At 33.0% G+C, this 14,794-nt stretch overlaps 1 protein-coding gene across 2 annotated transcripts in view; it reads right to left on the reverse strand.

The window, feature by feature from the left end:
• TUSC3 (tumor suppressor candidate 3) overlaps positions 1 to 14,794 on the reverse strand; it is a 184,544-nt gene that overhangs the window by 41,096 nt on the left and 128,654 nt on the right. For both annotated transcript variants that reach the window (XM_046940707.1, XM_420692.8), the window contains one exon: positions 11,949 to 12,038. In XM_046940707.1, coding sequence (XP_046796663.1) covers positions 11,949 to 12,038 — 90 coding nt within the window. The remainder of the gene's footprint in view (positions 1 to 11,948; positions 12,039 to 14,794) is intronic.

Consider the following 14,794-nt stretch of genomic DNA (forward strand, 5'->3'; position numbering starts at 1 on the left):
GATCTCTTTAAAACTACAATAGATAGTAGGATTCAACCCAGTAAGGTATGCAGAGCAATATGAAAGTATGTATTTGCTAATAATACTGCTGTAAGTATTAGATGTAAGTATCTTACTTATTTTTATCTAATTATCTAATTTTTTTTTTCCTAACTCAAATTACTCCTTTGGCAACAAGAAAATTGAGAAAACGCTTATTCATTCCTTCAATTATTTTCACTTTCTTGAAGACTTGTATACTGGCAGGATAAGAGAGAAGGCAAGTTGAGAACAACTAAGTGGAAATGAGAAAAAAATTAGTCCTTTTTCTGGAAGATGGGCACGATAGCCTGACCTTTCACATATTAGAAAATATATTTCATCAGTGATATAAGATCTCCAACACTGAAATTTCACACCGGTAGTGTTCTTAGCACAATATCCTAAGTTGATTTAACGGCCACTGCATGAACTCACCTGAAGTCTTATGGTTAAAAAAAAAAAAAAAAAAAAAGTTTATCATCAGACTCTTGAGTGATATTAAAAGGGAAACATAGCCAACTTTACACGATACAGGATACTGTTAATACCAAATGAAGATCTATGTTCATTACCAATTAGTTCCAATACTTATAAAATATAGCATTTTGTTCTCTGATGCTGAATAAAATAACGTAGCGTTCAGCTGAGATACAGCTTTATCTGCATAGAATTTTCTAGGCATATAGCATATTTGATGATTATTTTAATATTTATAATGATGGTCACTGGAGACTGTTTTCATATACCTGACATATATGAGATGGTTACTGAAACCTAAGCACTGATACAACTGTCAATTATTATTTGCTAACCTCTACATTAGAAGGTCAGGGATGAGAATTTACTCAAGTAAAACCTAAGTCTTATTTCAGAATACCTAACTGAAGTAAGGATTTAAGACTACCTAGATCTGGTAGTGAAGATAACATACAATTCTCATAGAAATGATCTTAAATGAGTTAGTTGACATATGACTAACAATAACTTATGAATGAAAGCAGATGAAAAGAAAATCTTTACAGCTCTCTGTCCACTAGCAGTGATTAAGCCCTCAATTGATTTTAGTGTAAATATTAGCAAGTTTGAAGTGAGCCACATATAAAAGCTTAGAGTTATTGTCTTATCATGCACAATTTGCACAGTGCACTTGGATTTTGTGCATTAACTAACATATAGAAACCTAGAAATCAATACGTGCAAGATGAAAGTAACAAGTCCATTAACTCCAGTTCAAACCAACTCATACAGTCAGTGGTTAAAATATTGAGCTTGCGTGCATTATCAAAAAGAGCCTAAAAACCCTAGTTTATTCATCATAAATAATGCTATTTGTATATCATACAGAGGGCAGGTATTTATTCTGCATGTTTATATTCCAGTGCTAGACTCTAAAGTTCCAGCTGATGATTCGATCCGAGGTTCACATCCCAGAAATAAATGTAGATTTTAATGTCAACTCCTCACCCTACCAAAAAAAAAAAAGAGGGTGGAGGGGGGTGGAGGTAGAAATGTGTTTAAAAATCACTTTTTTCAGAAAACATTCACAAATATCTGAGACATAAGAGTAGAACTTCATACTGAAACAGCCCAGATACAGTTCAGAATTCAGTTTTTAAAGTCTGATGTATTTATCATTATACTAATATCTAAACTGTATTAAAACTGCATTTCAGTACATGCAATGAGAAATTGGCTACAGTATAAGAACACTGATAATAGCGTTATCTCTTCTGTTCCAGTGAATATAACCTCAAAGAGGAAGCTTCCTCTATTGACAATTCAAAGCCTTCTTGAGTATTCACATTATGACTCTGACACTTGCATGACTGATAAGAGACAAAGTCAGAAAAAGTTTGAAGGTTAGTCCTTTGTCTCCCTCAAAACTAGTATTTTTAATACTATCTAGCAATCCTTTTCTAGCAAACTCTTTTGAGAAATACACTATTTTTGATAGATATTAAAATGTAACTTCCATATGTTTGAATTTGTCCTATTTCATTTTTTTTTAAGCTGGACAAAATAAAATCATCAGGAATAACAGAACCATCTTTTAAACTGAAAGGAGGAATATTTAAATTATTAAATATACATATATAACTATAAACTGAAGTATTTGTTAGTTCTATTAGAAGACTGAGCTTTTTTGTTTATGTCTATGAAAGAATTTTTATTTCTTGGAGTAATAAATGTTATCCTTTTATAGTTTAGTGTATTATGCTGTTTGCAGTTAAGCCAAAGAACTTCTACATTAGCAGCAGTTGTTGTTACAGCCTTTCCTGCTCAAGGACTGGGGAACACTATTTGTCTTTCTTTGTGGCATTTGGTAATAAGCCCTCCCTCAGCAACTGTGGAGGTACAGCCGATCAAGGCAAAAAAAAAAAAAAAAAAGAAAAAAGAAAAATAAAGATCACCCCAAACGAAACAACAATCAGAGAAAACAAAATATTTGTGTCTGCATCACAACCTCAGAGAAGATGTAGAGGAACAGCTCTGTCAGAGAAGCCTAACATAGATGATGACTATAGTAGCTGCTAAGATAAATGTTGACACTTCTCAAAGTTACTCCTAGCTGTGTTTTGCATATATACATATATCAGCAAGAAATAGATGAACATTCATTTGAGGAACCACTACCAGAGCGTATGTGGTAAAATGTAAGACACGCCTTGTCCCCAGGAACAGGGATATCAGACACAAACCTGTGTTTGGATTATCTTCATGGAACTGGAGCCGCCTGCTCAGTATCACCCTTCATATCAGAGGAAATATCAATACTTGACTGGAAGATGATCATCACTACTGATGCAAAGATGCTTATGTTTAGCTGCTGAAGCCTCCCAGGCTGTTTCTATGAGCAAGCGGTGCCTACTGATTCTCAGAATCCACTACCCACTCTACATATTTAAAGTAGCTTTACTTCACAGTAGTTCCTCTCTGGTTCTATGGACTGACAAAAACAGCAACAGCAGGAAGTGTACTGAGTAAACTCCTGGAGTCTACCTTTTATCTTCATTCAAAAGGAACACATTCCATGAATCCTGTGTAATGACAACCAAATCACACAATCATGATACAAGTATGTAAGGTGGAAATTAAAGCGATTAAGGTTTTCCAAAGAGCACTCCTTATCTGAACTAAGTACTGATGCAGGTGAACTCACAGAAAAATGGAAGTGAGAAAATAATAAACTGAGCTTCAGAACATTTCAGGCCCTGGAAAAAGAGAAAAATTTCAACAGATAACACAGGCTCCATTCATGGTGGAGGATATCACAAGGCTGAACAATTGAAAAGCATTAAGAAAAAAAAAAACTCCTTATTATAGACGTAAGACTAATTTTCTACATAGCAATTGAAATTGAATACTAAGAACAGCAGGCATCACTGATATGTATGTGACAACTGGTAGACTATATCTTCAGTCACTCACTAGTTCAACAAGAAGCAATAATACTTTAAGTACAGTTTTCATAAGAGAAAAGGCATTGTGAAGTCACAGGAAGTACAAAAATTGCAGAGAAAATGACCCATGTCAATTTAGTAAATTAGACTAAAAGATGAGCAGTAACATTCCATTTATGATTTCATTTTTCAAAAGACTTCAAGTGAAATGAAAAATTAATGAGGAAGTCATCTATACTAGAAAATTTGGTGAATTGAAGGAGTCACAAACTAACAGTTATAGTTCCTCAAGCTACCTTGGATCTGTATTTCACACATCTTTAAATAAATAAATAAATAAAAGACAGAGTTCAGGAATGGATTCCAGACCTTTCTAATCAATTTTTCCAAATGGAATAACAATGAACCAGACCTTAGAAACAGTGGAAAAGAGACTGACTAGCAAATACATTTCTCTCTTAAAAGGTCAGAAAGCTTACAGATAAAATGGAAGTCGTCAAGAAGTAAGCTGAGGTGACTCTGCAAATGAAGTGAAAAGAGATAGCTCATATTTCCGACATTAAAACAGAGAGCAAGCAAAGAAGTTAATATGCAGTAAAGGGTGATAACGACCTAATTTCTGAACTCTGTCTTCAGCAATGCTAATGATGAATAAAAGGGAGGCAAGTATTTGCAACTGACAGAATGCAGCTGTGGCACACTAATGGCAAACTCAAAAAGCCTAATTTCAAAACTAGTAGATGAACCTTAAAGCCTAAAAGTAATGTTATTTTTTTTAAATATATTTATCAGAGTATATCTATCTATCTATCTATATTTTATATTATCTATCAGAGTATGCGCTAGAGTTTATCTATGGATTAGCATACATGGGAAACAAATGGATTCTGAAAGCAAATTTAGCTTTTTAACTTGAAATACTTTTGGATAAATTTGAAATAGAGAACAATTAAAGGTATGAAGGAACATGAAAAATGAGATGAAGTAATTATTCGAAAAATTTTGAGACCATATTCAGCAGACAAAATATGTTTCAAAAGGGAACTAATCCTCTTGACAAACAAATGTGGTATTACTTATCTGGACTTCAGTAATTCATTCCGCTAAATTAAAAGCTAGAAAAATGGGTTTAGAGCAAACATTACAGAACACTGAATAACTGGCTCAACTCGCTTTTAGAAATATTTAACAGAAGCCCACATTTTGGGACTAATTTATTAAGTATCAAGTTCATGAATTACATACAAAAACAGGTACAAACAAATTCAGCCAATATCAGAAAAAAATCAGATTTAGAAACAACACTACATTACATGGGAAGAAATGAAAGCTATCTGCTTGGGAAGTGAGAAGAATTTCCAAGAATTATGTTCAGATCTAAAAAACAACTGAGAAATAAATGAGTATAAGCATGCTCTTCATTATTGTGATCTGCCCATTAGAAAATTAATTCAGGATACAAAACACACTTGCAATACATATTAAAAAACTACTCATCATCTCTAGTCAGGATTTGTCTATAATGGGCAGAGAGCAAGTCAAAAGAACAAAATACTCTTATCAGACAGAAAAGCAAAAGAGTTTGTCTAGGCTTTAGAAAACGAAGGCTGACAGGAAGGATATCTGTAAATACACACAACAGACAAGAAGAAACTCAACTCAGAGGCAAGCAATGACAAATAAATGGCGAATTAGTCAATTAAAAATTTTTTCATTAGAATACAAAGTAGTGCTCTGAAATGAGAGTGGGAACAAAATCTAAGTTTACAATTTTGATAAGATGCACTTGCCCATGACTGGTCATACAAGGCCCCTCCTGCTTTTCAGTTCTTGCCCACTTAGAATTACAGGGCTATATGAAATGGTGTCATTTGCCCAATGTTAAAAATATTGAGAAGCAAAGGAGAAGAAAAAACTCAAACAAATATTATAAATTTGGACTGCACTTGCTAACTTGGTAGTACACTCACTCTACAGGAAGTGTCCTTCCCCATGTTGCTGTGTGTTTACAATTTCAGTTGATCTGTCTATTTTCAAGACTCCACCCTATCCCAAGCTCTATCTGCTATGTCTTTTTGAAGGCATGTTCTTCAATCGACACAGAAAAACCTCTGAGTAACAGTGATTTTAATGTGTGTCTAATCTGTTTCTTCTAGAAGTTTTTCCTAGCCTTTAAGGCTTGTTTGGAGGCACTTTAACTGTTTGTTCCTCAGTAAATTAAGCATTCACACATTTTAATAGGGAAAACAGGAAATAAAATGAAAAGGAGGAAAAAAGCTAAAGCAATAACAAATTAAAGCCTGTTTACTGTTTTTATTTTTCAAGATATTCAAGGTTTGTAATGTTTTTGTAGTCCTGGACTTAATAGAGTGTTTTGAAAGGATGAGGGAGATTTTAGAAGAAATTCTTTACTGTGAGGGTGGTGAAAGAATGGAACAGGTTGCCCAGATTGGTTCTGGATGCTCCCATCATGGAGGCATTCAAGGCCAGGCTGAATGAGGCTTCCAGCAACCTAGTCTAATGGGATGTGTCCCTGTATATAGCAGAGGGGTTGGAACTAGATGGTCTTTACGGTCCCTTCCAATCCAAACCATTATATGATATGACTCTATGATAGTGAAAAGACTACCATACAGCATAAAGCAAATATACTACAGTCCCTCTGTGAGTCCCTACAATAGCATATACATTCACACCATGTCCCTTTGATTTTGTATTTTCCAGGGAGAATTAATAATAAAACAAGTGATTAATTATTGACATACAAAATGACTCAGTTTGAATTTAATTCAGTCTGGTTCATAAATCAATTCTTAAAATCTGTTCTTAAACTGTGCAGCTGATCCAGTCCTTGCATTACTTCCACTTACTGAAGTATACTTTTGGTTAAATGCACATTCAGAAGGCCTATTATTATCAAAATTCCCTCCATATTAGTGCTACACAAAATGGCTGTGTGCTAATACAGCCAGATATATTTCTGCATATTTCCAGAATATGCAGTTCAGTTTTGAAGTTCTGTTTTCACACACAAAACAGTTTACTGGCAATTCATCTATGTCCCTCGGACATAGCAAAACAGCAGAAAGTTTTAACTCAGAGAAGCACTTGCTACATAAACGGCAGGATCCTACTGCTTATTAGAGACTCAGAAGTACAGTCTGTATCTAGAATAAGACTTTTTAGTTTACCTTTTAATTTAGTCATCTTCTATTATTTGTTCCTTCAGAAACAGTCAGTAAACATGAAAAATTAGCTAAACAAAGGAATAAATATTGGCGTGAGTGCTGGACCAAGCAGATTAATTTGTTTCCTTGAAAACATATAAAAAGCATTTTATATGTATATCAAAATAGCAAGTAGTAAATAACTGCTGATTTCCAGATTAAAAAACAAAAACAAAAACAAAACAAAAAAAAAAACCAAAAAACAAAAATGAAGCAGCAAAATTCAGATAGCCCTTCAAATGCCTGTTCTTTCTCTTGACGTTTTTCACAGGCATAAGAGAAATCTAACATTGTTACATTGCAATGACAGTATTAATGTTTACTGGAAAACTATACAGAGACTGAGTGATCTTCAACAGAAGAACATACTAGATCTTCAGCCCTGGAAGTCTCTGAAGGATAGAACATATTTTGATACTCGAATCATCACACAATGTTGAAATTTTACTGCAACAAAAGGAACATCAGTACCCTTTTGTTAAAGGTTATCTTCTGAAAGAGAATATGAAATGTTTGCAAACTAATCTATCTGATGTAGGAAAAGACTATGTATGCTATGCAACAAGGAATGCTGGTAAAGTTTTTCCTCTCTTCTTTCCTCACTCCCTCAAAATTGTTTAAAATATTTCCTAATATTTTAGAACAAACTACAATCTTAAGGTATAGGAACAGTTCTATTCAGCTACAGTGAATAGAATCTCCAGGCTTAATATCTTTTTCTCATTTCCAGTGTATTTTTGTCATCTGATAATTATGCCACCACTTAAGAAAAGATACACTTTCAGAAACTCTGAAGAGGCGTACTGCTTGGCAAAGTTTAATCATATTAAAGTCAATGGTATCTGCTGAACAGGATAAAAATTACCTTGTCTGTTCTTGAAGGAAATAAAATTTAAAAGCATAAAAAGATGAAATGAAAAGGTAAAATATAATGAGTTATATGAAGACGGTCAAACATTACAACAGGTTGCCTGGGAAGGTTGTGGAAATCTCAGTCCATGCACACATTCAAAATTGGCTATGGCAACGTCCTGAGCAACCTGACAAGAATCAAACAAGCAGGTGACCATATTCTTGATAGGCATCCTCCACTCAAAATTATTCAGTTAAGAGGAAGCACTTACTTTTGACATCTACATAGCCAGAAAAGACCAGGAAGAGAGAAAAATTAGATTGCTACCTAGCTCTGAAGGTAAAACAGTAAATTCTGATAAGCAACAGGACTACATGAATAGGTTTTTCCATGCATCATTCTGTTTTTCTCTTCTTAGAAAAAAGTGCATTTTTTTTCTGTATTGCACTATCATTCTGCTTTCTTACCTAAAGATGCTTCGCAGCTTCCAATAGTCAAAGTTTATCTGACTTCTGATGTAAAATTTCTGCATTGAAAGTTCATTTTCCAAATGAAACTGAATTGCTTCTAGAGGACTATGAACACATAGTTAAAAGGAAGTGGGGCAGTGGGAAGAACTGTTTATTACTTGAAAATACTGATCAATTAAAATTGAATTTCTGTTGTTATGAGCAGCAATTAAAATCTGGCTGCTTTTTTTTTTTAATTGGATTTTATCCTGACAAAATACTTGCAGCCTGCTCGATTGTCCAAAATCCACTTTTATTTGATGAGAATGTGTTCCATCTTTACTGAGCCAAAATACAGTACTGCAATAAAATGAGCCTATCTAAACTTTTATAGCATGTGTGCTTCAAGAATTGATAATTTAGAGGTTCTTATCTCTCATCTAAAAAAAGTTTTGTCACAAGAATTCTTACCTCCTTCTCTTCCCACATTAAAAATGGATGCAAAATGTTGGATAAGATCACCCTTGTCTGATATCAAAGAAGGAACATTTGTTACACAGAACGTTATTGAAATGCCAGCTATGACAGCCCCTCCTTCAACCTCAAACATTAGGACAGATGCATCTGTTAATAGTTTTCCAAACACTACAATGTTCATTTTAATGCGCTGATCTGCTAACAGAATTACTTGATACTTTGTTTTATTTTACATTAGCTCCACTCCTTACACTGCCAATTGCTAAGGTTTTCCTTGACCGAATCAAGATGGAAATTTTAAGAAAAGACTAGAGAAACCCTATACTGGATAAAGTTTCTGAGAAAATTCAGTTGTGATGACTACAGAAAATCTATTTCACTGAATAAACCCTAAGTAAATAACCTAATTCTCACTTCTCTCAAGTATATTAACATAATTAGCTATTCCAGTAAAAAATAAAGTATTAATTTCAATAGTACATTTATGATTACTGTTGATGGATGCACCAAAACACTGCTGTGGATCAAGGTTATCTTATGTTAGTCACTGGAACAATAACCTGTGTGAACTTTACAAAAAAACAAAAAAAAAAACCTACAAAAGAAATACAAATATTTGATATAAATATATTATTATATTTTTATACAATTATATTATATATAATTATATATTTTATATAATATATATTATTATATTTTTATATATTGAAGCTGAACCAAATAACGTGGCCACTTTCAGAAAAATAACACATTCTAAATACAAACTGCATTCATAGATATTTAGACAAATGTTGAAAGCAAAAATACTATGATGTATTGAGCTCGAGAGGGAAGGTATATCTAACGACAGTTCCAATAAATAGTTCAGGTGGCTGTTTTGGTGATTTTTCCTGCTTTTGTTTTCATGAGACTTGCATTAATTTTTTTTTTTTTGCTACTTAGCTACAAAAAACTGCTGTGAATTTAGTATCTTCATAGTCCAACTATAAATTTTCATAGAGTACCTTATCTTTACATTGGCAAATGGAAAAATGAAACAGAGAGTCAAACATTTCTCATTTAACTACAAAAACATAAAGGTTACTGGACATTCCCATCAGGGAGATTATTTGAAAAGTGATATTTTAAAGACGGATCCATTTTAAAACTGTTAAAGAATATTGTAATGTAAAAGACATTTATATTTGAACTGATCTGTTAAAAGAACTACCAAAATGTATAAAAATTACTTCCTAACAACATACTTTTTGTTACACTTGAACAGTTTTAACAAGCTTTTAAAATACAAGACACAGGAAAAGAATCCAATTAATAGAGTGGCAAAAAAAACTATTACGCATTTCACAAAGCATCAGCTTGTGTAGGAAAGTCATCTAATATCTGACAAGAAAAATACAGTATCTCCCCCTTCACACAAACTTTCCAAATTCTAATCGTTTCTTCTAAATAGTGAAGGGAAATTATAAGCTTTCAAAGCCATTTTCACTATTTTTAGATCAAGCTTGTCCTTCAACTTGTTATCTGAAAATGCAACAGATAACATCAAGACAGAAGTCTAACACAACTAGTTTGAACTAGTTTGGTTAACTTAAATCAGAACTGAAAGATAATATATGAATCCCAAATTAAAATTAGCTGAATGCAGGGATGAATACAGGAAGCAACTCCAACAACCTCAGTAAATGAGTGTATCAACTTCACAGAACAGACCTACTCAGAATTTCAGAAATATGGCTTAAAAGCTTCATTCCCAGAATATAATTACAGAATCAAACTAATTTCAGTAATCAAAGAATCATAAACACAGAGCAGAAGTTAAAAATTTTAAGAAATGTTAGCAGTACTTCTACAACAAAATGATACTAAAAACAAGTGTTGTTTAAGAAAAGCAAACAAATGCCTTTTCATCGTAAAAAAAAAATAGGAATTTAAGATTAAGATTTAAGATATTTTTTTTGAAAAAAAATGTCATGTAATGGTCTGCAAAATGCTTAAGCTTCTAGCACTTGTAAAAATCAGACCTTTAAGTTGGAACAGTACTGGTCAGTGATAGGTTAAATTAATCAAATAAATTAAATGCTTGGTGATCCTGTATCTACCTATATCTTTTTTAATTCTTAGAATCTGACTTTTTACATACTGACCAAGGCAGTTCCAAGGAGATAAAAGCATTGACACATGAACATGTACAAAGTGAATCAGAGAATCAAAATAACTTACCTGAAGACATGTAGTGGAATATAAATACATAATTATACATGTTGACTAATACAACAGTTTAACAACTAGAATTTAAGGTCATCTTTATGGTAATTTTCATTATTTGGTTGCTTGTGTTTGCATTACCAAAGTAGTAGCTTTTCAGACTCTCAGAGAGACTCTGAGTTCATTCTATGAAAACCAGAACAAGATGGCAAAGACTGAGGAAGGATAAAAGGGATACTTTTAACATTTAAGGTAGATTACACTTCAGAAACAAGTCTTTAAGAAAGGCACTGTGTATAAACCTCGGTATGGTAAAAAACGAATTTAACAGAAATAGTGCTCTTTCTATGCAGTATTTCTCTTTCTGTCACTCTATTGGAAAACTTCATAAGTTTATTACTACTAGGCAGTAATGAAAAATTTAAAACTTTTATAAACTGTGTTTTACAAAGATTATTTACTACATTACCAGCTCTACTTCTGCATAACAAAGTTGACAGATTGAATCATGTCACTCTATGATCTCAGTATGCTGTTATATTCCAGATACAAGGCAGATCAGTAATCAAACCATCATTTTTTACTAGTCCAACTGAGATAAAACACAAAGAGAGAATAAATTTTCTTTTAAGTTCCAAGATATCAGCCAATGTCTTTTAACTAATGATGGTCAAAGCTGAACATAGCTCCACATGCCATACATGCACAGAAAAGTGCCCTGCCTAAGTTTCACAACAATTTATTTCAGGAGCATTCAATTAATGGTACCTTCCCAAGAAGCCGATAAAGAACTTAAATTGAAGGAGTAATGAAATGCAGGAAAAAGCATTACGTAAAGTTCTGAACATTCAGCAGGAATCTGATAGGTATGATGGAAAATGGCAAATATTTTAATGTGTTCCTTTTGTCATCTTTTCTAACTAAAATGCTTAAGAGAAAAAGGTTACAGATTGCAAAGGTTTGTGTAAGTAAAAAAACCTGCTTTTCACATGGAGAGGGAGTATGTTTCTACAAAAAGACAAAACACATTTACCACTGAGCAGTGGAAACTGTGCTATGAAACACTCTATAGTACACGCTTTTTTTTTTTTTTTTATCATGCTGGGAGAGTGATAAAAGAATTATGAAATTTCATTGTTCAAATCAAAGGTAGTAGAATTTTCTAAAACACCAAGAATTCTGTAACAGAATATGCTTGGAATTTGAGACTTCAGACTCTGGCCCAGTGTCATACAGTGCAAATATCTGTAGTCACAGATTCGGTGTAGTAAGCAAAATTTCACCCTCCAAAATAAAATTAAAAGAATTAACTCACCACTTGTCCATTCTGAGGATTTTTATGAGCGTACGGAGGTCCACGGATGTGATTCCACATCTGACCAGATGTCATAGCAAATACAACACACTAGAAAAACAGAAGACCAATGCAATCATTTATTTACAAAGACAAATTTTCAGAATCTGACTTGAAATAATCATCTCTATGTGCACTTGGAAGTGTCACATTTACATAAATATATGGCAGAGAATACTCATGACTGTGGAAGGCATTCATCGCAAATATTCTGAAAACTACAATTCAAGATTTCTGCAACCTCTCATGAAGTTATTTCTGCCTCTACAACAAATCTTTAGCTTAGCAATTTGCTATAAGGTATATGAAACAATATAAAAACACCGGAAAAAATTGAATTATCCACCTATTTAAGAAATTCGCATTGTGTGTCCTAAATGACTGTGATTCATTTTAGTTGTGCCAAATACAACGGTTGAGACAACAGAAAAGGAAATTCCCTTGACAGGAGCTAGGTTAGGAATCTATGAAAACTGTGAAATACTTCTTGCCGATGGTCATATTGCAGAATCTACATTGACAAAAATCATAGTCATAGCAGTAGTCATTATGACAATCTTAAAGAGGAAAGTGTAATACCTTCTGATTACCAAATGAGAAAAATTGTTATGTTTCTGATAAATATGTTTGTAAAAAATCTAAATGTGTTTATGATTTATTAATACAAATAATCATTTAGAAAAATTCAATATAAATTAGTCCAGCCTCCACATACACTCTCATTTTTACTGTATATGTATATTCTGTCTAGCACAGTACAGTCATATCAATAAGTAGATGGATCACAAGTGTAAGATTTTTATTTATTTTTACCGGGATGGCTTGCTAAACCAGGGAAGAGAAATTTGTTTTTTACTAAAAAGGTGGGGAGGAGCTCTTCAGCTTTTCTGGAACTAATATTTAGCAATGCATTTGTGAAATAAATTTAAGCCAGCATAGCTCTTTATCCCAGTAAATCCAGTGTGGACTCTCTAGCAATACACTCTGAACCAACTTCAAACAATTTAGGACTGAATCTTGACAGGTTTTATAGAAACAGATCAGATAGCTATGCCTAATCTATATTACTTTTGAGGATTTCTGTAGTGCACAACAGTCGTTTGTTTTTCTACTCTCATTAGGTTGTATTAGCTATGACCAACATAATAGGGTAGTGTAGGTGTGAGATGATAGCAGAGATATCAAAAGCAGTAACACAAGACACAATATGGAATGGTAGGAGAGGGGACACATGATGACACTAATGGTAAAACAGAGACAAGGAAGCTGGTGAAAACCTGTCCTAGAGGTAACAAAGGGAAAAGATATGCATCCTTTTATCCTGTAAATTTTGATTTAAGGTGTAGTTACAGATCACTGAATAAAGGACAAAATTTTAAAATAGCCCCAGGTAGGTCCGAGGGCAAAGAGAAAGAAATTATCCTCCTCCCAATGAAGAACCTAGAACACTGAGAACTTACCATAATAATCCCTTTTCCAAGATCAAAGCCAAAAGATCTCAGGCTCCAAAGAGAACCAGAAGACTAACCATGACATCCAGAAAGAAAAGATAATAGGAAATATGTACATAACAATTTTAAATGTGTTATTACTATTGACAGTTTTCAATCAGTATAAAGAAAACAGCAAGAATGTTTTTCCCTTGTAATTATCATATCTGGTTTAATAATAATTCTTAGAATATGCTGTTAGATTTCAACTACGCTAAGAAAAATTCTTGGTTCTAAATATAAGGTGTGATTCATTTTGTATATAACAGGACTTGGAGTGTAACAGTATTGTAATTAATATGGCAGATGAAAGCATACTAGTAGTGATTATCAGCAAACAGATTATGGTTTAATTATTAATATGCAATAAAGTGAAAAGACTATATGCTTCAATTACTGACAAAGAGAAACTTGTTGCAGATCATTCTAGCAGGGAATTTATACTGTAATTTTGGTGATGAATCATACAATAGATATCATATGTGAAGGTAAAAGTGTAGAAACCGAAGAGGGTAAGAAAAGTGAGGTAAGAGAGATGAAAATCCAAGAGTTAGGCAGTTGGAAAGTAAAACATCAAAAGAGAACAGTTTTTTATGAAAATGATCATTTTACTTAAATTAATGTATTTAACTCGCAGTCTCTTGAGCCAAATCTATTTCCATACATAAACATGAAAAAAACCTTCATATTTTATTAAATATATACTTCATAACTAAGAATTATCTCAAATTACTGAAGCTCTCTAATGTTTGCTAGTATAAATAAATTGCCTCACAACATGGTAGCATCTAACAAAAAATACCTAGGAGACAATACTTGGAGGAACCTTTTAATCTACTTTAGGTACTTTAGCATTTCCATGATATCCCTCAAGCAAGCATTCAGTATGCTATAGATAGTACTTGACATTCAAGCTTATTTCACTCCATTCCATATTCTCTTATTGCTATCACTGAGGCACTGTTCCACAGTATTTACTATTGGAATCTACAGACTTCTTGTATTTGTAAAACTTATTTGAAATATACCCCACTATATTTAGAACTGATGCATGTATTATATAGATAGTGTAATATCCTGTGCTTAACATTCCAAACCCCTTGGTTTCCATATGATCCCATGCTTTGGGATCCAAACTTTCCACAACTCTTATCATTACTGTGAGTTGATGTTTCTTAGAATCAAGCTTTTACAAACCTGCTTCTATGAATGACTTGGAACACATGATTAATGCCTCCATATTTACCTTAAGGGTTTGTATGGTATTGATCACAATGAAAAAACTCATGCAGAGAAATGGTCCCTTTCCAGTGTTCT

The sequence above is a fragment of the Gallus gallus genome, chromosome 4, assembly GCF_016699485.2.
Source record: "Gallus gallus isolate bGalGal1 chromosome 4, bGalGal1.mat.broiler.GRCg7b, whole genome shotgun sequence".
Lineage (NCBI taxonomy): Eukaryota > Metazoa > Chordata > Aves > Galliformes > Phasianidae > Gallus > Gallus gallus.